General features: G+C 40.1%; 1 protein-coding gene across 2 annotated transcripts in view; it reads left to right on the top strand.

Annotated features, from left to right (window-relative positions):
• The first annotated feature begins 224 nt into the window (after positions 1–224).
• The window catches only part of MATN2 (matrilin 2), a 68,383-nt gene continuing 40,822 nt past the window's right edge, over positions 225–27,785 (top strand). For both annotated transcript variants that reach the window (XM_071421536.1, XM_071421538.1), the window contains exons 1-3: positions 225–338; positions 9,830–9,991; positions 24,950–25,519. In XM_071421536.1, the coding sequence (XP_071277637.1) occupies positions 9,865–9,991; positions 24,950–25,519 (697 nt within the window). In that variant the 5' untranslated portion in view covers positions 225–338; positions 9,830–9,864. The remainder of the gene's footprint in view (positions 339–9,829; positions 9,992–24,949; positions 25,520–27,785) is intronic.

Below are 27,785 nucleotides of genomic sequence, written 5' to 3'. Positions count from 1 at the left end.
GGGGGCAGGAGTGAAGAACCGCGTCCCTGACGGCACAGGCGGCTGAGGAGCGAGGAACGTGGCTCTCCGCGGCTCCTCTCGCGGCCTCCCGGTGCCGCGCTGGCTCTGGAGGTCTGGGCAGGGCAGCCGGTGTCTCCATAGCGGGACTCCCCGCTTTCCCTCCCCTCAGTGCTGAGCCGGGCTCCTGCCGCCGGGGACGGGGCTGGCGGGAGGCGGCTGCTCCCGGGGGGCGGGCGGGGGAGCGCCGTCTGGGGCCGCGCCGAGGGGAGGAGGCTCCGCGCTCGCTCCCGGCCGCCGCTGCTGCCGCGCCGAGCGGAGCGGCCCCGCCAGCCCCTCAGGTAAGCCCGGCTCTGCCGCCTGCCCTGCCCCGCCTCGTCTCGCCTCTCCCGCCCGCCAGGCGGGTCCGCTGCGCTCCGCCCGGGGACACCGCACCCCGCCGCGTCCCGCGCCGCCCGGCGGGGCTCGGCATCGCTGCCATCCCGAGTCTCTGCACTGCCGGCGGCCACCCCCGCCCCAGGGCCCCGGCTCGGCGGAGGGACGGCCCTTCCCCGGGGGCCCCTCCGGGTGGGGGGTGGCCGGGAAGGCCCCGCGGGCGGCGGGGGCCCGGCGGGGAGCGGGAGGCCGAGGCGAGGGGCCGCGGCGGCGTCGGGGGCTGGGCTGGATGTTCGCTTGCTGGGTCCCGCTGGAGCGGTTTGCTGCTCGTGGTGCAGCCCGCAGGAGAAGGGTTTCCCTTTCCTTTGGACTGCGTGGGTCCGAGCAAACTTGTCATTTATCCTCCTCCCCGTGCATGCCGCGGTAACTCATTTAACAGTATCTGCTGTAAGGAAACGCCCCCGGTGTATTGTTAAGATCAGTGTAGCATCGGAACTGAACTTGGCTTAGAAACGTGTTCGAGAGCAGCCTGCAGGTGTCTTTACCAGCTTGCAGCAGCGCGGGCTGCGGCTTCTCCCCGTGCCAGGGAACAGCCCACAGGTAGCTCAGGGCTCGCCTGGGACGTGCAGGGCTTCCTGAGAGCCCTGCGTTTGCTGGAGTGAGGGGCGGTTTGCTGAATGTAATATACTTACACTGGAAACTCTCCTGACATGGTGCTCCTTAATCTGGCAAAAATTGTCATGGCATCTTTTATGACCATGTATTCCTGCTTCAGAAGACAGTCCTTTCTGAGTCAAACTGGTCTCTATCACTGCTAAACTGTAGAATATTGTTGACTGAGAGAGAAGAATGCAACCTGCTGATTTATGTAATAGTTCCTAAGTGCTTGGGTTTGCTTGTGGGACCATTGTTCTAAAGGTGAATGATCCTGACTGAGGTCTGAAAAGGTGACGTGTTACATGTTACAGCTGCACTTCTGTCAAACAGCTGACAACAAGAAATCATCAAACTGTATCCCATCAAAAATTCACCTTAAATCAAGAGCTAAATAAAATACTCATATGGCTTTTCCATTAAATCCTACAAAATCTACAAAATAGTTTTGGAGTATTACACTTTTCATGTAGATGTCTCAGCTTTAAGCATGAGATTTTCTAAACTTTTCCTCATGTAACGTGTATCATCTGATATTCATCAGATTAAATTTGATTTGTTTTATATCTTCAGAAACTGCAGCACTCAGTTACACAAAGCTGCAGTTAAGATCCTTAATCCTGCACTCAATATTCACACCTAATTACTTTATGTGAGTGTCTCCATTGACTTCACTGGGATTTCTCACGAACAAGAGAATGCACATTCTACTTTTTATGAGCTGGGGCTCAGGGACCCAGCTGTGATGGTAAAAGATGTTTTAGTCAGTCCAGGCAAACTACAGAAAGGCTAATCAGATCTAAATACTCTCTCATGACTTATAAACCATCTCCATCGGAAGGTAAAACAGTAAACACTATTTAATTGTATTGTGGGTATCATTAACAAGCTCTTTTTATACAGTGTACCCATTGTTAGTGTTTTCATTATGAGCAAAGAGTATTTGGAATGGAGTGGGCTTAATCCCCAAATTATTGGTTTACAGTGGTGCTGGTGCTGGGATCAGTGTGACTTCGCAAATAAATTTCAGAACCGTTATATCCTTTTCTTCTCCCAAACCTTTCTGTTTGCAGTGACTATTTTCTGTTGTGGCTTGTGACAACTTCAGAGACAAAACGAAGCAGCTTACATGTGTATAATATGTCATATAATATATACTTTCATTTAAATACTTACTGTGCATGGTAAAAGTTTTTTCAGTGAAAAAAGAATTTTCTCAGTTTTCCCATGCTACTTTTCTGGGCATGTTGTGGAAACTCTGATGTCTAGATGAGATTCAGTACCAGAAAGTGCAAATGAGTCTTTCTCAAAAGAACAAGATAATGAAAAGGTCTATTGTACAAGTGGCAACTGAAGAAAATCATGGCATGGGGATTGATGCTGTCATAAAATAAGAATTCCCACTGCTAGAGCTTGCTGTCTGACCACTGGAAACTATGCAGAGTAAACCATACTATGGGTGTACTGTTCTATAGCACCACCATTAACTTTTATGTGATGAGAAGTTACTGAAACGGTCCTCAACTTCACCTCAGGGGTTGGACCTGATGGCTTACAGAGGTCCTTTCTGACCTAAATATTTTATCATTATATGATTTAGAGGTTATTCATTTTACAACAGTGATATCAGGAAGTCTGTATGTCATTGAGACAGATGACTTTAAATTAAGCAACAGGTCCCTTAGTCTTCTTCATTTCATTAGAGCTGTAGAAAATTAAATTATATATGTAGTACATATACTCTAGGCCCATTAAATAACAAAATCTGTTGTGTAGAAGTCCCACTATGATATTTATGTCTGATAATAAAATTGAATGCCGATCTCTGCTCTTTCTGATATGCTGTATATTTCAGTGTCTGAACTCATCAATTCCTGTGTGTGCTTATCTGGCCTTCGTGCTTGGATAGGCAAGTTGTCCTTTCCCCATCCCCAGCACTCTTTGGACAGCTTCCAGAATGTGGTTGCCCTCCTGTGTCCTGTAGCACCTTTGGTTATGCTCTGCACATGGGTGTCCTATACAGGGTTGGGTTTCTGGGCATATTTGGCTGATTACCAACTGTCATTCACCCACCCTTCTAGGAACTGCTCTGTAATGCATTTTGGGTCTTCCCTGTACTGTTTCAAAATCGAAGTTAATTTACTCCACTGTCACATTTGATTTTATTAGTCCAAGTTACAGCTGCACTGTGGGATTTTTTAGCAGCAGCTAGAATAAATAGCTGCTAGTGGAGATTCAGCCACAGCCCAATTCCTATACAAGGCAGGGGCATCTCTCAGTACAGAAAGCACTGGAATATCCTTTTAGTTGCCAAGGTAGGGATATGTGCTGGATGAGGAGGACTGTATGGAAGCATAGGAGACAAAGGTGGAAGACTTTGTGAGTGTCTGGTTGTCACCCTGTCCCCATCACTATGCAGACATGTCTGGAGCAGACATTGCTCTCACATGCTAGGATCGTGTCCCACTCAGACACAAAACAACTTGTGACCACGAAGCTTCATGGACTCATCCAAAGAATTTGTCCCAGTCTTCTCACATTGGAGTACACAACTTCTGGTCCTAAATCCACTGCAGGTTCAGGTTACTCATACTGTCTGGACGCTCATTATTTCAGATTGATACAAGACTGGTGTTGCCAAGTCAAGAGTTCCTTTTGTTATTGTGGTGGCTTGCTGTGCTACTGTGAAAGCTGTAATTGGGTTGGCTGTCTCAGAATACACCACAATTACTAATTGACTTTCAGATAATGAGTTCTCCAGATTTATCTCATACTACTGACAGCACAAATGGCCCAAGGTAGCCTCTTAAAAAGAGCTAAAAAATGTTTTAACAAGTGAGTACTGCTCTGATGCTTTGCAGGACATGGTGCAGTTGTGGGTTCGCGGGCATCCAGTGCTCCTTTGTAATGGTGAAGGCAAGATGGTGCTTCTTGCTGGTGTGCTAAATATCACCCTCCCAGCTGTGGCCACCTGCCCCCACACAACACCTGCATGGCTAGGGACATGATATATATATATGATATACAATGATGATTTGTGATGTTGGACTCTATGGGCCTCTATAGGTCTTTTTTAGAACTGGAAAATGCATGTGTCAGCAACTGGTCCAGACAGACAGAGGAAATTACTAATACTCTGTGTCCTGATGCCCATGCTACACAGTGCTTTTAATGAGTAGTGAACTAGTAATGCATGTGCTGGCTTGTGGATAGTGAAGTACTTTGGAATATATTGTAACTGATAGTTAAAAGGGCTTTACAGTGCCTGCAGCCTTTTTTTATTTTTTTTTAATTTCTGAGATGGTGGGATTGAGAAAGAGGTATTTTGTGGCTTTCATGTAATAAGACCTCATTTATTTTTCCAAGTAACTCACCATGTTTGCTAAACTGGGGAAACAGACTGATTTTATTGACTCACATAGATTGCTTGCAGTTCATTTACATTCAGTGAAAGTTTTTGATTTGGTCACAGTTTCCTGTTACCTTAAAAATGGGGAGATAATAAGGAATGCTGAAAGAACTTCAGAATGGTTCTCTTCTATGAATTTATGTTCTTTGTAACTTAGAAACACTGAAGTTATGTCTGTTGGAAGGTTAATGAGAGTACATGGCTGTGTCTTTTAACTAGGGAACAAGAAAAGCCAAAGGCAACCACGGTAGTGCTAAAAACTGTTGCCTCTGGTGCTTTTTTGTCTTCTCTTTCCCTCCCATCTATGATGAGAAATTATACAAGGTTCAAGAGGGGGATACTACTTGCAGATGTTGATGTTCCACGTAACTATTGAGCATTTCCCCTTCTGTGTATTGTGCCAGTTTTGTTGGTAGCTGGAAAAGGTAGAGAGGCAGGGATCTGGGGAGTTTATGTTTCTGATTTAGCCTTGGAAAGAAACTTGTACTACAAGACAAGGAGGGAGACCATACAGAGGAGCAGAAGGTATGAGCTGAAACACATTACTTGTTTTCCAATTTGTTTTTCAGCATGATCTGCTCAGCAAAGACAGGTACATTTTAAGGTACTTGAGTGAAAAAAAAGGTGATCTTACAGGCCAGTGGAGGGGTTTTCTGCTTCTCTGTAAAAGAAATTTTCCTGAAGTGTGGTAAGAGGTGGAAGGACACTGACTTTGGCATAAGCCACAGAGCATCTCTTTTCCCTTGATATTATTTAAGAGGTATCACAGCGAAGAGGACAAATATTAATACCCTGCAACAGGCAGTGGAGAAGGTCACTGATTTATTACCACTGACACTGAATATTCAGTAATGTCTCTGCCCAAAGCAGCCATCAATCCCTTACAAGGAGACTTCCATGGAAAGATATTTGAAAGCAGAGAAACAAGCTTGTATTGTTTCAGTGCTGTCCAACAAAGGAAATAGCTATTTTAAAGATGAAATCTCAATTTTATTTTTTAGTATTCCTACACTGTTGTTCATGAAAGTCCATAACAGTGCATCAGAAAAATTACTCTGGTGCATGGGTATATGGCTAAGCTAGCACAGGTAAAATTGATAAGAACACACCATGGCAATATTCAGCTCTTGATTAGCAGCTAGTTAGGGAATGAGGGAAGCCTTAAAAGAACAGAGAGCCTGTCTGTTTATTTGCCATCTTCTGGGAAAATCTCCTCTTTTATACTAAGCTTCTTCTAGACAGCTGCAGATATGGCCAGCAGCCCTCACCAGACTGTACCTCTGTGAACAGCAGTTGTCTCTTCTCTGTTAGCAGCTTCCTCACGTGTCCAGCACAGCACTGTGCTGCACTGAGTGCTCCAAGGCTGCTGTGAGAGCCCCACTCTTCTTCCTCTCACTGTGGCTAGAGGAGTGGAGCAGTGAAAGCTGGTGAATCTGGTCCCCAACCTGGTAAAGCCCCATGGACTGGCAAACCTCCTCTTGCTGGGTATTTTTTGGTTTTGGGGTTTTTTTGTTGTTGTTGGGGTTTTTGTTCTTGTTGGTTTTTTGGGACTTTTTTGTGTTTTTGTTTTGTTTTGGTTTTGGGTTTTTGTTTTTTGGGTTTTTTTTGTTGCTGTTGTGTTTGGTTTTGGTTTTTTGAGCTGTTCAGGATGTTTGTCTTGCAGTGACTTGGTCTTGGGTCTGCCATGGGGAGTTGGTTCCCAATGGTATAGTGATGACAGCTGGAATCAAAGTACCTGAAATACATTCACCAGGTAGCCACAAAAATATGACTTTTCAACTTTGGTACTTTGGGAATGTGTTCTCAGCTGGTAGAGCAAGGGTTAACCAGCCCCAGAGGGCTGTGGCAGAAGAGCTTAGCCTGCTGGAAAAATGAGGTGTTAAATATCAAACGTGGTGCAGTAAACACCATCCAGCTTCTAGAGTGTAGACAGGAGACCTTGCAGAAGGCCCAGAGGATAAACAGAGAACCTTGGGAGGACTGTACGAGGAGCAGCCATACAACCACAATACAGACTGATCATGTAAAAGCAGCAGTGGACACAAATGTGTACCTGGAGCTAGAGCCAAGCACACAAGTCCAGGCTGTCATCACCCCAGGAAAGCAGCACAGAAGCTTTCAGTGTGGATGAAGGGGTGACAGCAGGCTTGGATCAGTGTATGTTATCACACATACAGCCTTTGGCTTTGGGGTTTTTTGGTTTTTCCTTCTCACTGAAAATGAATGAAATTTTTCTTATATTTTTATTTTAGATTATATGTAGTTTTTTTGGTTTTTTTTTTTTTTTTGAAGATGAGTCAACTGAACCTCTTTGCTGTTAAATATAGCTTTTGTTTAAAACAGTATTTTAAAACACTGTTGGTGAAGGTAGGAGTGTGTTCATAGTAGATTTTATTTCAGCAAGAGCTGGATCCTTTTTGGTGGATCTCTAAGTAGATTTATTTTCTGATTGTCAGACTAGAGATATTGAGATATTGAGATCTGAGGATCTAAAGTTTCTGAATTCAAAGTAAGTACTATTGAACAGTATGTTATTCAGTGGTTCTGTTTCTTTAGTATTCCAACCTTACTTTTCAAAGAGATTGCTAAAAATTACACTAAATTGAAAATATTTAATGTATTCCAGAATTCAGTGACAGCTAATGAATGATTATGGAGACAACTCAGTTTATATGGTCAGCTAATCATATATTCGTATGCCAGGTAAACATTTTCCTCACAGAATTCAAAGACTTCAAATCACAACAAACGCTCATTTTTCTTGTTTCTGGAGTTGCTTATGGACAGCTATGAGTCTAGTGAATTTGTAACTATGACCAAATATCAAAAATTGCTACAAAGTTATAAAATATTTTAAGTGTCAGAATATAGGAGAGTTTATTTTGGGGTGGGACTGTCCTGAGTCACTGCTTTACCACCATTTCCTTTGGCATCACGCTGTTACTGGGTTGTTTAGCAATGTCTTGTGAAGGCTCTGCTGCATTGTATTTGGTTCTTTAACGTGCCATCAGCCACAGCTAAAATGGATTTATTAGAGTTTTGTGCCCTTTTCACAGCTGTTTAGGGTGAATAGAAAGGAGGGATGAGTTAGGCCTCTGATAAGTAGTTAAGAGCCAGAAAGCCCTCTTGAGCATTCTGTTCATACCCAGTTCCTGTAACAGCCTTGCAACAAGGATATTTCTCTATTCTCTTTAACCCTGATCTTGTATTTGCGGGGTGCCCCGTGGCAGGAAGGAATGATGAATCTGACTCCATGTTCTTAGAAGGCTAATTTATTATTTTATGATACTATATTATGTTAAAGAATATTATACTAAACTATACTAAAGAATACAGAAAGGATCTTAAAGAAGGCTAGAAAGATAATAATGAAAACTCGTGACTCCTTCCAGAGTCCTGACACAGCTTGACTGTGATTGGTCATTAAGTCAATTCACATGAAACCAATGAAACATGCACCTGTTGGAGAAACAATCTCCAAACACATTCCAAAGCAGCAAAACACAGGAGAAGCAAATGAGATAATATTGTTTTCCTTTTTCTCTGAGGCTTCTCAGCTTCCCAGGAGAAGAATCCTGGGCAAGGGGATTTTTGCAGAAAATATGACGGTGACACCCTGACAGCATGGCTTCTGATTTTCTAAAACATCAGTGCTAGAACTGGCATGTGCCCTTGGGGTCCATTTGCCTCGTGTGCTGAATGAGCAGGCCTGAGCAAGAGGAGACCCCTGGCACAGCCCTGTCTGTGTTGATGTTCTGAGGAGTGAAGCAATACCTGGGATTGGTGATCTGCAGATGTAACAACTGTTACCTCCAGGGAAACATAGTCCCATTTCCAGTGGTGTGTGAGCTGTTTCCAGTGTTCATCTGTTTCTAAGTAGTACACTGGAAAAACTCCAGCAATACCATCCAGATGCCCAGAAATCTAATTATTTTGTGGCCATTTTTATAAACACCAGCTATTTCCATTTGTTTCCTAGTTCAAATGTCCTTAAATCATGTATCAGCCATTACTGGATAATATTGAACATTGAAGCAAGGCTGGGCATTTTGAGTGCAAAGACTCATGTTGGCATATGCACCAGAATGTTGTGTCTGCATTTGGAGCTGCTGAGTAGGATACACAAAAGGAAAAATAGATTGATAGTCAGAAAAATACATTATGTGTAATGGTTGCATGGGAAAGACTGAAAAATAATGAACAAAATATCTTTATTAGAGAGAAAATATTTGTTCAGAATTTTCCTTTCTGTCAGTGAATAGCTCATGGTGGGAAACAAAATGAATTGTCTTTCAGAAGTGAAGCATTTAGTTGCCTTCTGTTACATAACTGCTTGTTAGGTTTAGGGCCCTGTTAAAATTGTTTTCAAATATTAGTTACTTCACCAAGAATAACTGTTAAAATTTGCACTGCTTCAGAAGTTCCACTCAGATTCAGTTAAAACAGTTCTTTGTTATGAAAGTGGGTAGTTCTATCCATCTCTTGCACTCCTAGGGGAGCTCTTTACTAAGTTTCATCCTATCACCCACTCCAAGACTGAATCCAGCTCCTGTGGGATGCTCTCAACCACAACAGGCTTTGGGGGAGCATAGAAGGAGCCTCTGTCTGAGGAAGCCACCAGTGGGGAACAAGCCAGAAAATGAATCTCTAGCATGTCAGTTTTTGTATTCTGTTTGTGGCAGAGTTAGCCATGGCTTTTTATAATGCATTAACAAGCTCCTGGTCAGGAATAATCTCGTAATGTAGGAATTTTGGCTGTCAATTTGTTCTTCTGTATGATAAAATTGCTCCAGAACCTATGGCAAGCTCCTTGCCAGTCCTCAGGAGTCTGTTCCTGCAAGATATCTTGCACTGATATCTTCATGTTAGCAACCATGGACTGTCTTCTGAAAAGTAAGCATGAGTTGTTGCCAGTTCACATTTATATTTGCTGTTTCTGAAATATATTTTCTTCTTTCTATTTTAATTCTCCAAGATTTTCTGCAGCAAGAATCCCTCAGACTACAGGAACCATTAAACTTCTAAAAAAAATTGCAAAGGAGCACGGAGTGGAATAATAAAAATATATTTGTGTTCTCCTGAAATGTGTTTATGCTGACAGGCTGAGTGAAACAAACTTCCTTTTCTTACTTTAAAAATACTTGATTTTTATAAATTGTTGTCAATGTTGATGATGGACTTCGACTAACAATACTTAGAAATGCTACACAGGGACTGCCAACTGCTGTATTATTGTGTAAACCTTATTTCTTGAAGTTGTAGGTAATGTTTGGTGCCCATGTGTCTGCATGTTTGTATGTGATGGAAGGGAAGCAATGCTGCTGGGTGACTGATGTGGTTGGAATGCATCTTTTTATGTAATCAAAGAACTTATCTCATTTCCTCCTCTTGCAGTTTTACATCCTTGTGTGTCCCTCTGTTTCATAAAGATGAAGAAAATGATTGCATGTTTCCTTCTGCTATTTGCACACACTCTGCTGTCCACTGTCATGGCAAAGGATCTCCCTGGAAGACATTTTACTCGAAGAAGGGATGTTAACGCACAATCTCTGCTGGGTAAGTTACACACAAAATACCCCAAACACCACTACCAAAAACTGTCTCAAATACAAATGATAAAAGGCATAAGCAGCTGGCCAAACCTTGGCTGAGTTAGTCTATACCAAAAAGGAGATTTTCATTTGCCAGCAGATATGTGATAGTTTGTTGACCAGGTAGCAGCTGTTGAAAGAAGGTATTTACTTTTGGGGTACCAGATTTACTTTATGTAAGTGGTATTAAATAAATATTTGCTACCAGACTGTTGGCTTGAAAAAAAAAAGAAACAACTCTGTTTTCAGTATTTAGAGGAAATACATGTTGGTCCATGGAGGTTCTGTCAAATGAACCTTTTACCATGCTGGAAAGTTTTTCCTGTCTACATGTGTGTAATGTGCATAAAGATGATTGAATAGAAATCTATGGCTATTGAAATGAGGCTTGTCATTACATTATTGATGATAATCCTTTTATTTTTTCAGATTTATTTATAATGAGTAGCTTATTTTATAATGAGTATTTTTTTATAATTTTCCTCCTTTGCCAAAAATCTTAGGACAGGGTGTATCAGTTTCAGCTTATGGGCTGTCATGTTTTAAAACATAAGGTTCATCTCTCTATCATTGGTCATCACCTGTGCATCACCAAGCAGTCAACTTTTTCATTTCCTAACAGTTTGTGACTTAGAATGACTGTCTTTTGCTAATTGTTTAAGGTAAGTGTCAGGTTATGAGAATACAGCATAGGTGGGGTTTGGACACAGCCTGTCATTAGGGATTAATGATTCACATCAGTAGTAGATCTCATCAGATACCTCTCTCCAGCCACTGGGGGATGGTAAGTGGGCTCCATAAAGGTCACCTAACCCAAGTGAACATGAGGAATGTGAAATGTCCTGCAGAAGATACATCAGGAAGAAAGAAAGAATATGGGGGAATAGAGAGAAGAGCACCAAATTTTATCGGCGAAATGCTTGTCTAAGTAAAATGTAATCCTTTACATGATGTAAGACTCCATAAAGTACCATTTACAATCTGTTACTTTAAAATGTTGATTTTCAATTCAACATTCAAATTGGACAAATTTAAAACAACAGATAACAGATTTCCATTTCTTATTCATCTTTCTCAAAACTAATAGATGCAGTGCTGAAACACTTGGGGTTCTGCTACTGAATGCTGAAAGCCACAGCTCTGGAGATCTAATTCACAAAAAACCATGGATATAGAACAACAAAAAGAAATACCCACATTCACAGCTTACTTAACAAGAATCCCAAACTTTCTAAAATCCTAAATTCTAAAATGTGATTATATAGGAGCTCTTCCCAAATATTTTAGGATTCCTAGCAAATTCCCTAAGGGAACTCATTACTTTAAGAAATAAACTGCCCATCTCTAGAAAATGATTGCAGAGACAAGGTGTTATGTGGAGAAACAGAAAGTGTCACATTCCTCAGCTGACATTTTCCCTGTGATTTTTTAAAAATTCCTTTTATAGCCTCTTTCAAATTTAAATAGTGGAAAATATATGAAAGGGTTACCCAACCAAAACATGTAGATTAAATTATTTATTTCTTCTTTCAAAAACCAAGAGATTTCTGGTCCCTCCATTTGGAAACAACTGGATCCGTACTCAGTTTGGCATGTGCAGGATGCAAACAGTTTTGGCTAAAGGAACCTCTTCAAGACATGAAATGATGCAAAAAACTTGGAACATTCTCTGAGCCAGCCCATAAAACTACGTGGCATTTTGGAGTCAGACTCTTGGGCCTTGCTCACTGTTTCAAGAAATTAGGTCACCTGCTTATGTGCAGCAACGTTTAGAAACAGTGGCATGGTAAAAACATGCCTCTCTGTAAAGAACAGAATATGTAAAGTGCCACTGTGCTGGAAAGTTGAGTGTTCCTTAAATGCCATGAGAGAGAACAGGGCCAAAACATGATCTCAGTGACATCAAGTAATAGACTTAATTAAATCACTCCAGAATTCCAGCAACTTAACAGGGATTAGAAGTTGTCACATTCTATGTAGTGTGCATATTATAAGTAGTGGTGGTGATGACAATTGCTGCTGTTGTGTAAAGACTTGCTTGGCAGGCAAAATGGAGCAAAATAGCTGCAAGGAACCAACAGGTACCTGGAAAAGTAATAAAAATTAAGGTTGGGGATTGGATATTTTTTGGATGGAAGTCTCTTTTTCAGGACAAAAATTAAAGTTTATGCTATGTAAGTATAGCAGTATTAAAATAATTTTATTCCTTTTATCTTCTTTTCACCATTTTTAAAACAAAAGTGTACTGCTGTGATAACTATTTACTGGTAAAATAACAGCAGTTTCCAAGTACAGAAGTAAAAGTCATTGTTCTAGGAGACTGACAAGTTAAATAAGTAAAATGGAATGGATGAAAAATTCTGTGGGATTGGCCATATAGAGAGAAAAGTACTTTGAGATCCAGGTTTAGGAGGATTTAATTTTTCATCAGCCATGCACTAATACTTCATAGATTTCTTAACAGTCTTGTTAGGTCTAATTGCCTATACATTTTAACAAAGTCTTATGGAGGAATGAGCTGTGTCTAAAAAGATATATATTCTTCTTATTCCTCAATTTTTCAACTAAATCTCAATGCATGTTGTTTTAATTTGGCAGGTTTTTGCATTGCTTATTGCAGTTTAAAATGATTATTGCTATAGCTAGTAATTTCTGTGAAAGAGCTAAAATATCTTGTTCAAGGACATATAGGAAAGAGAGTTTTTGGAACTCTCATTATGTGGCCCTTGAAAGCCAAACTCCTTTGCAGGTTTTTCTTTTATGAAACACCGAGTCAGACTTCCAAATATTAAAAACTTGTCAATTGTGCCAAATTAATTAACTTTTAACATTTTCTTAAGTCTTTCTTGCAGCATATTCGATATGCAAGTAATAAAAATTTGTATGATATTGCTCGAAGATGCTGTTTTCATGCAGCTGTATTTATGTTTTAAAGAATTGTTTCCATAGTTGTGCAAGGTCTTGTGAAACAACAGAAAGATGTAGGATGGTCAGTTTCTCTTTTCTGTAGTAGATAACAGTTACCTTTCCCCTTTTCTGACATAAGAACTAAGTTTTGCCTTCTTTTTCCCCTCATCAGTACTTTCATCCAGAGTTTGGATCAAATTTGGCTTATCCTGATTTGTGAAAGGAAAATAATATTTTGTTTTTTTCTAAAGAAAAGCAGTGATATGCTGGCTACATGGTTATAAAGATAAAATTCTGTCTGTTAGATTAGCTGATTCCCTTCAGACATAATGAAATGGCCTTGTGCACCTAAACAGACTGATGAAGAGCAAGGTCATTTGTCCAGAGTGATGATTTCCATACCGTGTTTGCAAGGCCAATGAGAGGTCCACAGCACCCTTCAGCAGGTTTCATGTCTAGAAGCAACATGCATCCAGTCTTTGTAGATCCAAGATGTAGTGCCTTTTTGGTGTTTGAAGTTGTGAGGTTTTTTTTCTGAAGCAGATTTGGGACTTAGGCCCTACTGCATCTTAATAATATATGACAAAACAAAGCAAATTCCCACATTGTAAAAAAAAAAAACCACAAGTGTTTATGTTTGCTTTTTTTCTTGATTAACTCTGTTCTAGTAAACTGGGCATGTATTTCATTTCTTATGGGCATACTTCTTTGGAAAGATCTGAAGTGAATGCATGAAAGCTGTAGTGAATACAGTGAAAGCTAGAATGTAGAATACTCTTCTAAGCAATAACATTCTTTCTGTTCCTTAGGAATATGAAACATGCAGCTACATGATTTTGAAAATAACTGTGTAAGGAGAAAAGCTAATTTAGGGGGCATTCCTTTAGATATTTCATGATACCAGAAGAAACAACAAAAAATTAACAGATACTGCACAAAATTAAAACAGAAAGGAAAGGAGGCCAAGAAGGAAATGTACTTGGCTCCTGTTCAATGGAAGCTGCTGCAAAACACAAATGCCTCTGTCTGCGTTAAATTATATTTTGCAACAAAATATACCATGATTTGTCTTGTGCTTGTATATGAATGATTCCACTAATAATATGAAGTAATAGGAACTATGTGGAACACTCACTAAGTTTATGAATCACTTGCTACAGTTAAAATTAATCCAAGGATTATTATCTCCAACCCAGTTCTTAAACTTGAGTGTATGTAACTTTAGGACTGAAGACATTATCAGGTTAAACATTCTGAGTTATTTTAGCAGCAGATTAGAAGGAAAAGTATGTGACAAAAGTGAGCCCAACCCATCATGCTTCTATGGAGTGCAGATAAGATTCCTGTTTAATTTTGGTTTAATTCATTGTATATTTATACAGTAAGAGCTGACCAGAGATCTCTAAATTCTGCTAATGTGCTCTGTGGAGCCAATGTGGGATGCTTTCTGCTGTAAGGAGCTAATTCACAGCCTCAATGTATGGATGTGTTATTTCTTCACATAAATGCAAGCCTGAGAAGTTTTATGTCCTCAGATATAATCCTGTCAGAAACTAAAGTTATTGTAACTGAAATCTGTACTGCAATTGAAATGAGAATTATGTCACAGTGACTACATCATGTGCTAGACATACTGTACTAGTATGGTACTGGGGGAGATGAAAACTCTTCCATGCAGCAGATGAAGGTAGGAAGTGACTGCAAATTACATCTTTTGAATTACCACATAAGTAGTTAAAATACAAGCAAAATCCTAGCCAAGCTTTTGTAAGGATACTGAGTAATCAAATACCTATCCATTTTTTTACCTATCAGTTTTCTCTTCAAAGCATGATATTGTCATATAAATTTGAACACCTTATATTTGGAAAGAGAGCAAGCAAAGCATTTTAGAGATGACAAAATCTCCTGGTTTTTCCTTCTGAGATATGTAGATAGATACTGCAATCATTGTGTCTCAAGGCAATATTAGCAATTGTGTGTTTTGCTTCCCAGTAGTGCTTGTTTCAATAGCTGAGAGGTCACCCATGAACTTTATGCTGACTCTCAAAATTTCAACTTTCATCCTTATCTCTCAGCTGTTGGCCTCTCCCCCCCAGTAGCTGCTTTTTCAGATTCTGGGGTTTATCCACAGTAGAACACCCTCTCTCTGTGGCTTTGAGGCTTGATAGCCTGGTTTGTGCTGAGGCTGTGCCTCCCCAGCCCCTCACAGAGGTCCCAGAGTCTCAGAAAGAGAGATCTGATCAGCAACCACATCCCTGCCCAGCCAGTTGTTCCTACAGCAGCTGTTATCCCTTAAACAGCCCCAGCTAATGAAGGACTAGCTGGGACCGTGACAGACCTCAGGGATTTATGTTCTGATCTGAGTATGCTCATCTGTAGCCAATTATCATGGAGATCAGAAAGCTTGGATTTTGGTCTGTGCTAGCAGTTTTTAACCACAGAACAACATTCTGCTTGCCAACTCTTGTATTTAGTATTCATTATTAATTTTCATGTGTCAAAATCACATTCACTTTTAAGTCACCTATGGGGTATTTCTGTAATTTAAATTATATGGAGTATAATTTGATTTCCAGCATCACAAGAAATTGTATTGTATTTCTTTAGTGTGTATTTCCTCTATCAAAGCCTTTTCCCTCCTTCCTCTCATCTTTCTTTGTTTTCTTATTTTTAATTTGCCCCTCCCCCACCCATTTTTCTTCTTTTCCCTTTTTTTTAAGGTAATTTGTAATATTTCCACAGGATGAAAGAATATCTGCTGTTACAGAAAAAAAAAACTTGAGTCATGAACTAAACATCAAATGATCTTTGTATTTCTGAATTTGTTTGTTACAACCCCCACAAATTACTGTGAAATACCATTTCTGTTTGAAAAAGAGTTTGCCTTGACAATAGTTCAGTGAGGAACATTACTGTGAGTAAAAAAACTGTTGTTATGAGTATACACTCAAGGAGCTCAAAGCCTCCTCTGTGTATTATGTCTTGAAGAAAAATCAGGCCAAAAGAAAGAACACTGATATTCAGCATTGTGCTGGTTTTGACTTCATTTTGAGCACTTTGCTTTCTTAATTTAAAAAGTACATATGTGCAAAATTAATTTTAAATGCATGGAAATAGTATTTGCACGACTTCAAGAACATCTCATTTTATAGGCATGAGTGGGTGATCAGACACTATTGTGGATGAGGACAACATACTCTAAATTGCTTTGGAACCTTGAAGACACCATCTTATTTAAGTACTGCTGAAGCAGAAGAACTGCTGGTTCACCAGTGGACGTGATGTCCCACATGTTTTGGGAGACAGGGGGAATGGTATACAGCATTATCTCCTCATGCTGTTTCTGAATTTGTTCTGGAAAAGAATCTAATACTTAGACCGTTACCAATAGATAGAAATATGTGGTTTCAGGTCAGCTGATCAATGAGTAATGTTGAGGTTGCTAACAGCTTTCCCCGTAAACAAATACATGGACAACTTTAAAAAACAGTATCTATAAGAGTTTTTGAAAGGTTAAGCTCATGTCCTGAAAGCAAGATACCACAAACTCAGTAAGGTCACATTTTTTCTCTACATTGTCTGTGCTGCTACTAACAATTGTTTACTTTCTGTTTCCTTTCTTTCTCTAATAATTTCTGTGTCACCAACAGCACCCTGACTAGCTGAGGTAAGATAGGAGTCTCAGATCTTCAAGCAGAAAGATAAAAAGATCACCTTCTCCCATACAATCACCTTTTTCATGTTGGTTGTGATTTGATGTTTTACAGGTGAGTGCAGGAAAAGTCACAGAGTAAGTGCTTCCAGGCTGGCTGTGGAAACAGGATACAAAGTAGCATTACTGTGTGTACCACGAGTTTCTTCATCGTGGCTCAGAAAATGAATTCCTCATCTCTCATGGGTGTAAGCTATCCTTAGCTGAGAGCACATAACATTTGTTTCTGTCAGAGAGTGGTGGGTAGATTTTCATGTTGCCATATGCATGGGGATATCAGGATACTTTATCCTTCTGTGCAGGTGTTCCACTGCCTGCAAGGAAAACAACCTGCTCCCTGGTCCTCCTGACCATGAAAGCAGGTTTGGCTCCTGTCAGGAAACCCAACAGTTTCTGTCTCAGAGAAGCTGAAATATGCAGAAAGAACTAAGAAACTTGAGACTGTCCTTACACCATACTTTGGCTTCATACCAGAGAAGCACCAGTATAGGTAAAGAAATGAAGAAATACTATGAGTCAGTTCTGGTTCTTTGGATTTAGAGAGACTTAGTGTTAATAATGACCTTGTTATTTTGAAAAGCGTGACAGGGAAGGAATAGAAATAGTGAGGTGAAATGAGAACAAAATAATATACTACTTTAGTCACTGTAGTGACTAATAATGAAGCATTTGCATGTAGAAGGAAATGGAAATCTCTGGACAAGAGCCTCTTGCTGTATAGTTGTCCCAGAAATTTTGGAAGTTCAGAAAAGATTTTGTCAGAGGCAATAAAGAAATGTCTGGAGGCTGTGTTCCATTTAGAGATTGTTCCCAGATGAAGAAATTTGTAAGGAAAAATGGGTGAGCTGCCAAACTCATAATGAATGTTTGGGTTACGGCCATAGGCCTGTGTGTTTGGGGAAAGATTCCCAGCAAGGATGGGGCCAGAAAGTACAGGGGCAGGTCTTGGATCCATGGCCTGTCCCAGAACTGGGAAGAGGTGGTGTCACCTGCAGAACCAAGAGCAGCATGTATGTGTGCTAGGGAAGGGATATTGGGCAGTTTCTAATGTTTACTTCAGGAACTAGGTATGATTATATGTAATATAATATGTATATGAAATATACATATATATGTATATTATACATATAAATATGTATATATGAAATATACATATGAATTTTTTTTGGTATATTTGTATATGAAATGTACCATACCATACTTTGTCTGTCTTTGAATTAAAATGAAAATTCCAAAAGGAGTGGAAGCTAACTTGCTCAAAATGTCTCATTAGAGACAAGAAGTGCTTGGAAGGTTGGAATAAGTGCTCTTCTTCATTTATTCTTTGCAACAATCACAATCACAAAATGTGTTTCCCAAAGCATTTTGGACTTGGTATGTTTATGTATGAATTGGAAATTTGGCTGTTATTTACCTGTATAATTTTATGACAAGAAGATTAAACCTTCTTGATGACCTAGAAAATCTTTTAGAATTATCTGAGAACATGTCAAACACAATCTTTCTGGCTGGATATTTAGCTAGGGAAAACCAGAATTATAGACTTCAATAAAAAATATTTGACACCCAGGAAGTTCATACGTCTTTTAACAAATTTTGTAGGAGTTATGGAGAGATTTATAAGGATAGAGGTTGTAAAAAGAAGACAGGCAGGGAAAATGAAATAATAAAATGGTAAAGAAAGAAGAGACATTTAGAAAGAAGTTGTAAAATATGCTAACAGGGAGAATAGTTTTCTCCCCCTTTTATTTACTTTTCAGTAAAGACTTGTTCTGTTACTCAAAGATAAAATCTAAAAATAAACCTGGTGTTACTGCTGGCAGTGTCACAGGACATGTAATTATTGTATCTGCATTACTGGGGAGTGAGCTAAGAAACAAAAAATATTAAAATTACCATTAAAGTCTGCTCATGCAGTAATTATTCTGTGATCTTATTTTTTCTTAACTCTTTTTGCTTAAATTATCATACTCTATAACATCTTCATGCAGCTAATATTTACTTGTTATAAATTACTTTTTCAATGTGTAAACTTGGTTGTAGTGTTTACCAAACTGAGCTGACCTCCCTTTGCTTTGCATACAACAATAGCCTTCTTTAACATTTATCTATTCTCATCTATTAGGATAAAGCCAAATAAGTAATATTTAGATTAAGAGAAAGGAAAACAATTATTAAGGAGTCATAAAGATGTAGGACAATACCTGTAGCCATGATATTTTCTGAAAAATCCTTTCCTTAGGATTTTTTCTCCTGAGAAGCTGAGAGGCCTCAGGAACAAAATATAAACAATGGTTATCTGCTGCTGTGGAATGCAACAGGTGGATCTGCGATTGGTCTCATGTGATTGTTTCTAATTAATGGCCAATCACAGTCAGCTGGCTCAGACTCTCTGTCCGAGACACAAGCCTTCGTCATTCATTCTTTCTTTTTCTATTCTTAGCTAGCCTTCTGATGAAATCCTTTCTTCTATTCTTTTAGTATATTTTAAATATAATATATATCATAAAATAATAAATCAAGCCTTCTGAAAGATGCAGTCAGATCTTTGTCTCTTCCCTCATCCTAAGACCCCTGTGAACACCATCACAAATACCAGAAAATAACTAATTCATTTTTAAATGAGCATTTTTTCAAGACAACCAACTTGCAAACACTTTTGAAAAATGACCATCTAAAACTTGTGTCTTTGAATGTGTTCAGTTTGAATATCCACAGATGGAAATGTTTGAGGAAATGAAACAGTGATGGGCACATTCTTGCACATTGGAACCTCCACCATTATTGTTGCTGTTAGATGGCTGGAGCTGTCTCTGGCCCACAGAAACTAGGAATCACCATGCGTGGTTCAGAAGGCACAGAGAATAATCCCTACAGGGGATTATTCCCAGGAGGCCTCTTGCATACAGCCACTCTGAGCAGGACAGTGAGTTTAACACTGTGGGTGGAGCCAGGTGGCCTCTGAGCTTAGCTGGTGCCTTAGACTGCTCTCTAGCACTGAGACCAGTGGTGCAACATGGCCTGCTTCTGTGCTGGGGAATACCCTGAGCTCACAAGACCAGTTCTGTCCACAGAGAATGGATCCCTGGTTCATGCTGTTTCCTGTATCATGCCTGAGGACTGCTTGAGAAAATATGAACTGTCCTCAGACAAGAGTATCAGGAACTGTTCTAATGATTTAACAGTCTAGAGGAGTCAATTCGAATGCCCAAGAAAGCTCCTTAGTGCTACTTTAGTTGTATTAAGGGAATGTAACATTAGTGAAAAATGAGAGGATAGAAACATGCTCTCAAGACACAGACCCTAGATGGGTGAGCAAAATCAAAGCACTGTGAGCTTTGTCAAAGCCAAAACAGGCTCAGCATAATTTGCCTTGAGAAAGGAATAGAAGGAAACCTGCAGTCATCAGATAAAATTATTTGACTAAATTTTCAGCTTTAGAGGAAATTAAGATGCTCAATATTATTTTTTGAGCTTTGTTTTATGATTCTCTCAGTAATTGGATCCTAGCTGGATTCTTCCCAGTAGAACTGAAATTTCTTTGCATTGTTAGTTTTCCAAAGGTGGCATCACTGTAGCTGTCATTTACGAAGGAGATATTTAGTAGAGAAGGAGAACATATTTACTACTGACTTGATCTTTCCTTCTGTCTTTGTCTTCCCTCTCGTGGCTTCCCCTTTGGATAATACAACCCACACTGAGGGTTTTTTTAACTTTTGTGTTGGCAATAAAAGACCTCTGCTGACTTAGAAGTAGGTTTATGGATGAGTAGCTCTTTTCAGTGAGTAAATTTTCATAAGAGTGAAAGGGAATTACTTTTGGTTATGAAGATGTTTGCCAAAGTTGTGAGAAAGTTCACTGTTGAAAATGAGAGCTGGTCAGAGGAAGAGATTATAGTTTACAGGACAAACAGAGAAACATGTAACTGCTAAAAAACTATGACTGAAAATTTATCTGAGGGGATGAGTGTTTAGATCTGTCAGTCATTACTACTGATTGTCACTCCTCAAAATACCACCAAGCTGGATTTTTTATCTGTAGAAGAGTTACATAATATTTTTCACTGAGCCCAAGTTAAATCAACTTTAATAATTACAGAGTTTTAAAAAAAATTCATACCAAATCAGAAGACAAATATTTTAAATACATCTTTATTTGGAAATGTTTGGTATTTCTATTGACAGAACTTTGCTGGTTGAAGTTGTTTTGAAAAACGCTGTGTTTCATTCAGCTTAATAGATTTTTCCAAAGTAATTCAGCACAGTGTGATGTCTTTCTGTCCACCCAAACTCTCTGGGCTTTTTCCTACCAAGATTCATTCCAGACTTCAGAATAGACAAATGAGTTTCTTCAGACTGGGATCCAAATCTCTATATTCCAATTAAAAGGATTCAGCACCATGGCTGTAGGTCTGATTTGTTTTCACAGAATCACAGAATGGACAAGGTTGGAAGGGAGTGCAGTGGGTCATCTGGTCCCATCTCCCGGCTCAAGCAGGGCCATCCCAGAGCACATGGCACAGGATTGTGTTCAGATGGTTCTTGCATATCTCCAATGAGAGAGACTCCACCACCTCTCTGGGCAGCCTGATCAAGTGCACCCACACAAATAAAGATTTTCCTTATGGTCAGGTGGAACTTCCTGTGCATCAGTTTCTGCCCATTGCCTCTTGTCCTATTGCTTGGCACCACCGTGAAGAGCTTGGTCCATCCTCTTGACACCCTCTCTTCAGAGACTGATAGACATTGATGAGGTCCCTTCTGTGTTGTCTCTTCTCAAGGCTGAACAGGCCCAACTCTCTCAGCCTTTCCTCATATGAGAGATGCTGCAGTCCCCTCATGATCTTTGTAGCCCTCCTCTGGACCCACTGCAGCAGCTCCATATCTCTCTTGTGCTGTGGAGCCCAGAACTGGGCACAGCACTCCAGGCAGTGCCTCACTTGGGCCGAGTAGAGGGGCAGGGTCACCTCCCTGGACCTGCTGGCAATGCTCTTCCTAGTGCACCCCAGAATAACTTTGGCCTTATTGGCCACAAGAACACAGTGGCAGCTCATGGACATTTCATTGTCCTCCAGGACCCCCAGGTCCTTCTCTGCAGAGCTGTTTCTAGCAGGTCAGCCCCCATCCTGTCCTGGTGCAGGTTGTTCTTCCCCAGGTGCAGGACCCTGCATTCACCTCTGTTGAGTTTCAGATGGTTTTCTCTGCCCATCTCCCCAGCCTGCCAAGGTCATTCTGAAGAGCTGCTCAGCCCTCTGGGGTATCGGCCGCTCCTCCCAGCTTTGTGTTATTGGGGAACTTGCTGAGGAGGCCTCTGCCCCTTCATCCAAGTTATTGGTGAAAAGCTAAACAATACTGGGACCAGTACTGAACCTTGGGGGACACCACCAGTGACAGGCCTCCAACCAGACCCTGTGCCACTGATTACTGTCCCACCCTCTGGGGTCTGTCATTTAGCCTATAATTACAGACCTTGTGCCAAACCAAACCAAACTACCTCTCTGTCCACTCAAACAGTCCACACTTCCTGAGTTTGCCTGTGAGGATTTTGTAAAGAGACAGCATTGAAAGCCTTGCTGATCTCTAGGTGGACAATTTCCACTGCTCTCCTCTCATCCATCCAGGCAGTCATTTCATCATAGAAGGCAATCAGACTGGTCAATTATGATTTACCTTTAGTGAATCAATGCTGAAATGGTTTAAGGAAAATAAAATAGCATCCATTTCTCCCTTCTTTCTTATCTGTCCTTCCCCTCATATGCACACTCATATTCTTAACCTTTTTTTCTGTAATTATCCTTCTTTCCTCTTGGTCTGCTCCCACAAATCATAACTTAGCATTATCTTCGTGTTGCTGGAATCATTCATGTTATATTAGTAAAGATAAGTTGTAATTTTTTATATATAAGGTAATTAAGATAATAAGGTGGAAAATAGTTATGTCAGTATCCCATTAGAACTGGAATTTTGTTTCTGCTCAGCTTGGCTTCTATTCAGCCTGCTCTGATTTTGAAAGAATAAGCAACCCAAGCATATTCCTACGCTTATGAATAAAGCTGTACTGTAGACTGCACATGAATAAATCCAGGCAGTCATTTTTATTGTCATTAAAGAGCATTTTTATTCTATGCCAAAAAAGTTCTTGGTAATCTATGAAAGAGGCTTCTGAATTAACGAGTGAAAACAGGCATCTTTCTCACCCCCTGCCTTGGCAGAAGTGCATGGTGAGTGTTCGTCAGCAGTCACAAGTGGATTTGTTTAAAGGACAATCTACAGAGAGATGTTTTTCCAATTGAGTCCTTGATTGGCCCACTTGTACTAGTGCAGTATGGCATGTCCTTTGATTGTACAGTCAGACACTGCTTTTCCACCAAACATTCCCTAGTGCCTCATTCACTGTACACGATGGATGACAGTGTGCTGGGAATTGAATTGGGTTTGGCAATACAGGAAACTACTGATTAGGGGAGTCTCATCTTAGTAAAATAAGGATTCCACTGCAGTCTGATGAGCATTCTTCCCATCTTTAATCTTTCAAGCCAGGTATACAAACACAACTAAGAACCTCACAGGTTTATTCATAGCCACAGGAATTTAAGATGAGCAGACACAATGATTGAAGCCATAGGTATATCTGACCCTATGTTCTGACTGACAGAGGTCAAAAGTAGATGCATGTGGAATAATTTAAGGGCAAGAAAATGCCACCTGAAGTTATTCCCTGAACTGCAATGCTTTTATGATGCAGGGATTTCCTAATTTGGAGGAGTCTTTAGTATACACATTAAACCTCTGTTGGTTTCTTTTCATCAGCATCCCATCAAAGTCCTTTTTCCACATGCTGTCTTTTTCTGTGGCAAGTTTGGCAGCTCAACTCACAGGCTTGCCTCAAGCCTGTCATGTGCTGGCTTCCTGTGAATGGTCAGTCTTGACGCATTCGCATCATGCAATTCATGCATGTATCTCATATTTCTCATATTCTTTCAGAAAAGTATGCTCAGCAGAAGCCAGAGGACGTACCCACAGTCCCAGAAAGCTCTTAGTATTCCTAGAAGACAGTCAACCTTCATTTCTGCTGCTATCCCTAATGGCTTGGCCTGCCCATCTGTGCCATAGTCAGATATAGACATGCTCTGTCTGTAATATTTCTGCTTCAGTGACTCTTGGAAAAAAAGGTTTCTGATAGCTGACAAAGATTTCAGGGAGTGTTCAGTATGAGTGGTTTTTTGGCTAAGTGGAGTGCCACTGCAGACAACAGGATTTTCTCTCTGATGCAACCATATAATTTCTCTGTGATGCTGAGCTAGTCCAATACATGAAACTTTCCCCAGATGGGTATTAATTACATGCTTGAAATCATGACATTTGATTTGTAGAACTGCTGAGCATTCACAGCTGCAGTTGACATCATTGAGAACAGTACTTTCTACATGCAGAGTACTGCTTAGTGCCAACTTCCTTGAAAAATCAGTCCCTTCACTTCTCTTATCAGTCAGTGCAATTAACAGATGTTTTTGACCTGTATTTATGACCAGTGTTCTGTTTTCTCTGATTTTAATGAAACGCTTATATCCTCCTGACTTGTCACAGTATTAGATTGCTAAATTTTCAGGCTCTGCCACATAAAGCATCACAGTGCAGCCACTTAAATAGTTAAGTGTCATTCAGAGAGGATTTCCGCCCTTGCATGGGGAATGAGGTCAAAATGTCAACAGTGACACAACAGGGTAACGCAAAATACCTGAAGAGTGACATTTGATAAGGGCATGTAGTGGTAGGACAGGAAGGAATGAACTGATAATAAACTAAAAGAGGCCAGGTTTAGATTAGGTATAGGGACTTGAACAGATTGCTCAAAGAAGTTGTGAATGTCCCATCCCTGGCAGTGCTTAAGGCCAGGTTGGATGGGGCTTTGAGAAACCCAGTCTAGTGGAAGGTGTCCCTGCTTATGGCAGGGAGGATTGGACTACATGATCTTTAATGTCCTTTTCAACCCAAGCTCTGTGTGATTATTTCTCACCATTCCACTGCCATTAACCATTCTGGGCACTTACCTCACACACACACACACACACACATACACACACACACACACACACACACACAGATACATATAATGATCAATTATCAGGCCATTTTTATTATATACTGGAGAACAAATTTATATTGCCCAAGTATTCTTAATTGTGCTTTGTCCTATTTTTCCTGAATTTTCACAGCACTTGTCAGAGTTTGTTTAGACAGTAAACCTGAACCTATTTGCCTTTTGAAATTGTAAAATATTGTTTTTGCATTTTCCTTTTAGAAAACTCTTGCAACAACAAACGTCTGGACCTTGTTTTCATCATTGACAGCTCTCGCAGTGTGAGTCATTATGACTTTGAAAAAGTGAAGGAGTTCATTTTGACCATCTTGCAGTTTCTGGACATCAGCCCTGATGCCACGCACGTGGGTCTGCTTCAGTACGGCAGCACTGTCAAGCAGGAGTTTTCACTGAAGACCTTCAGGCGGAAGCAGGACATCGAAAGAGCAGTGAAGAGGATGATGCACCTCTCCACTGGCACCATGACTGGACTGGCTCTGCAGTATGCAGTGAACATTGCATTTTCAGAGACAGAGGGGGCTCGACCCCTGAGGCAGAATGTGCCCCGAATTATCATGATAGTGACAGATGGGAGACCTCAGGATCCTGTGGCAGAGATTGCTGCTAAAGCACGCAACTCAGGAATCCTAATTTTTGCTATTGGAGTCGGAAGAGTGGATATGAACACTCTGAAGTCCATTGGGAGTGAACCACATGAAGAACATGTGTTTCTGGTTGCTAATTTCAGTCAGATTGAAACATTGACCTCTGCCTTCCAGACTAAACTTTGTGGTAAGATTTTTATCTATAGATTTGAATATATAGATGAAACAGAAAAAATAAGCATTATCATTAAACTTTTCTTTTACATGAAACCTTATCTGTTAGAACATATGCATTGAAGGGAGATTAGCCAAACAATATCCAGAACAGCAGTCACACACGTAGGGAAAACTCATGCTACTTTTAAGTGCCATAAAAAATTATTTCATTGCTCATGGCCATAAGCAGTTGGGCAAACACACATATAATGATTTTCCTATTTATTGCATAATAGCAATAAATTTATTATTTCTGATATTTGAATATTAGATAAGGTTTTTCATCTCTTCATTTTAAGAGTGGTCTCCCTTAGTAGTGAAACTTTTAACTGCTGGACAGCCTTTCAGTAATTTAAATAGTCTTGAGAGTCCATTAATTCCTCTTCCAAAGCTTACATACGAATTCTATGCAAAGAATAATTTCTGTATATGTCTTGTGACTGGAAGTGAAACACAGACTTAGCAGGTTTTGTATTCCATCTGTTTTAAATACAGGAAATTAGGAAAAACCTTTACAGTGACATTATTTATTCATACAATAAGGTAAATATTTAAATAAGCATTAACTTACAATAGAGATATCACTTCCATCTGTAATTCCCTGATAAGGAATTAGCTTTTGCAAATATCATGGCATTTGTAATTAATTTTATTTTAATCTATGTGCTTAGTAGACTTTTTTATTTATTCCTGAGATAAATGTGAAAATAGTTCCTACAACTTTGGCCTTTAGCTGATGTCTTTTCATTAGAATCCAGAAAAAGAATGCAGGCTAAGATTAAATGGTCACTCATGTCTAGGGATGCTTTTGCCAGAAAAAAACTGCAGCTTATTGTAAGGATAGTCTGGAGGATTTTCCTTACTTGATCTTTTCCAAAATTGTTTCAAAGAGCAGCTGAACTGTCTCAGCACAAAACACCAACACAGACATGAATCAGATAATAGATTTTTTCCCATTTCTTCCTTGCTGTATTATTATCTGGCATAGTGGGATATATTTAAAAACCAAGAAAGAGTAAACTAATCATGGATTCAGAGTTTAAATGGAATGTGCAGCAAATGCTGATTTTTTAGATTGTGTTTTAGAAACAAATCCCGTACAAATACCATTTACTTAGTTGGGATTTTTTTCTCACTGGGCCATATCCAATAAATTTATTAGAGTTTTTAGCTCACTTTTAATCAAAATTTTGTGTTCCTCAGTGAAGCCACCCCCCACTGCTTATGGAGGACTATGGAGGTGACAAGGATAGCAGTTGCCTCCTGCTCCCAGGGAATGCCTCCACAGGATTTGCTGTGCTGAGAATTCAAAGTGAGATCCTAAGACATGTTTAAAAACTCAGACCCAGGTTCAACAGAGAGTTTAAACTGTTAGATTCATATGGATTTCAACATAAGGTACTACATTGGAGATAGGATCCGTAACATTTTATTTGCTCTCGATTGTGAAGCAGCATTCAGCTTGATGAATTTCAAGAGAGTAATCATAGCTTCTGCTTCCTAGAGCACCTACATCCTCCAAGATATGTGATTAGTTTAAGTCCTCCCAGGTGTGGACCCAGAGGCAGTATCATTTTAGCTGAGTGGAGCATCTAGACACCTTGTTTCTTTGCTAAAGCAATTGAAGGCACCCCTCTGGTCAAGTCTTCTGGAATGCTGTCTGCTGGGCTTCGTGCTGTGGGAAAAGACCTTGTCCCCTGAGCTGTCCTTGTATCTGGATCACCCTTGTGCCTGTGGGAATGTGTCTTCATGGTTCCTGTGACGACAAGAGAAAACCATGGCTAAATGGTGAAGCTTTGTGGGGAAAACAAGAAATAAGCCAAATTAGCCACTACTTACTACTGGATGGGGGAGACTACTAAGTACCCAGGACCTATATTCTCAGAAGAATCCCTGTGAACTGGATGTGCTCTATTCTATTAAGTCAGAAGTTCCCTACAGTTGCTGCCCCTGACTATTAAAGATTTGGGGATGTCAGAAACACCAGATGAAGCCAGGACCCCTTTTTATTACTAGTCAGCAAGGTAAAACAGAAGCAAAGAGTATCCTGGGGGATCAGAGGCATGAAGAATAAGACAAGAGTTGAAAACTCAGAAAAATGTCACTGGAAATGGGAACAGAATCCAGGAAAGGAGATGGAGGTCAGATGAAGTGTGAGAAAGACAGGACTTGGGATGGAGCAATCAGGAGCAGATGAAGTCTTTATTATATTCCTGTAAAGTAAATAGCGATGTCAT

This window comes from Agelaius tricolor, unplaced genomic scaffold (assembly GCF_023055355.1).
Source record: "Agelaius tricolor isolate 1412-34295 unplaced genomic scaffold, bAgeTri1.0.p SCAF_2, whole genome shotgun sequence".
NCBI classification, from domain to species: domain Eukaryota; kingdom Metazoa; phylum Chordata; class Aves; order Passeriformes; family Icteridae; genus Agelaius; species Agelaius tricolor.
Note: the sequence above shows the minus strand (reverse complement) of the source record. Positions and strands in the feature narration are given on the sequence as shown.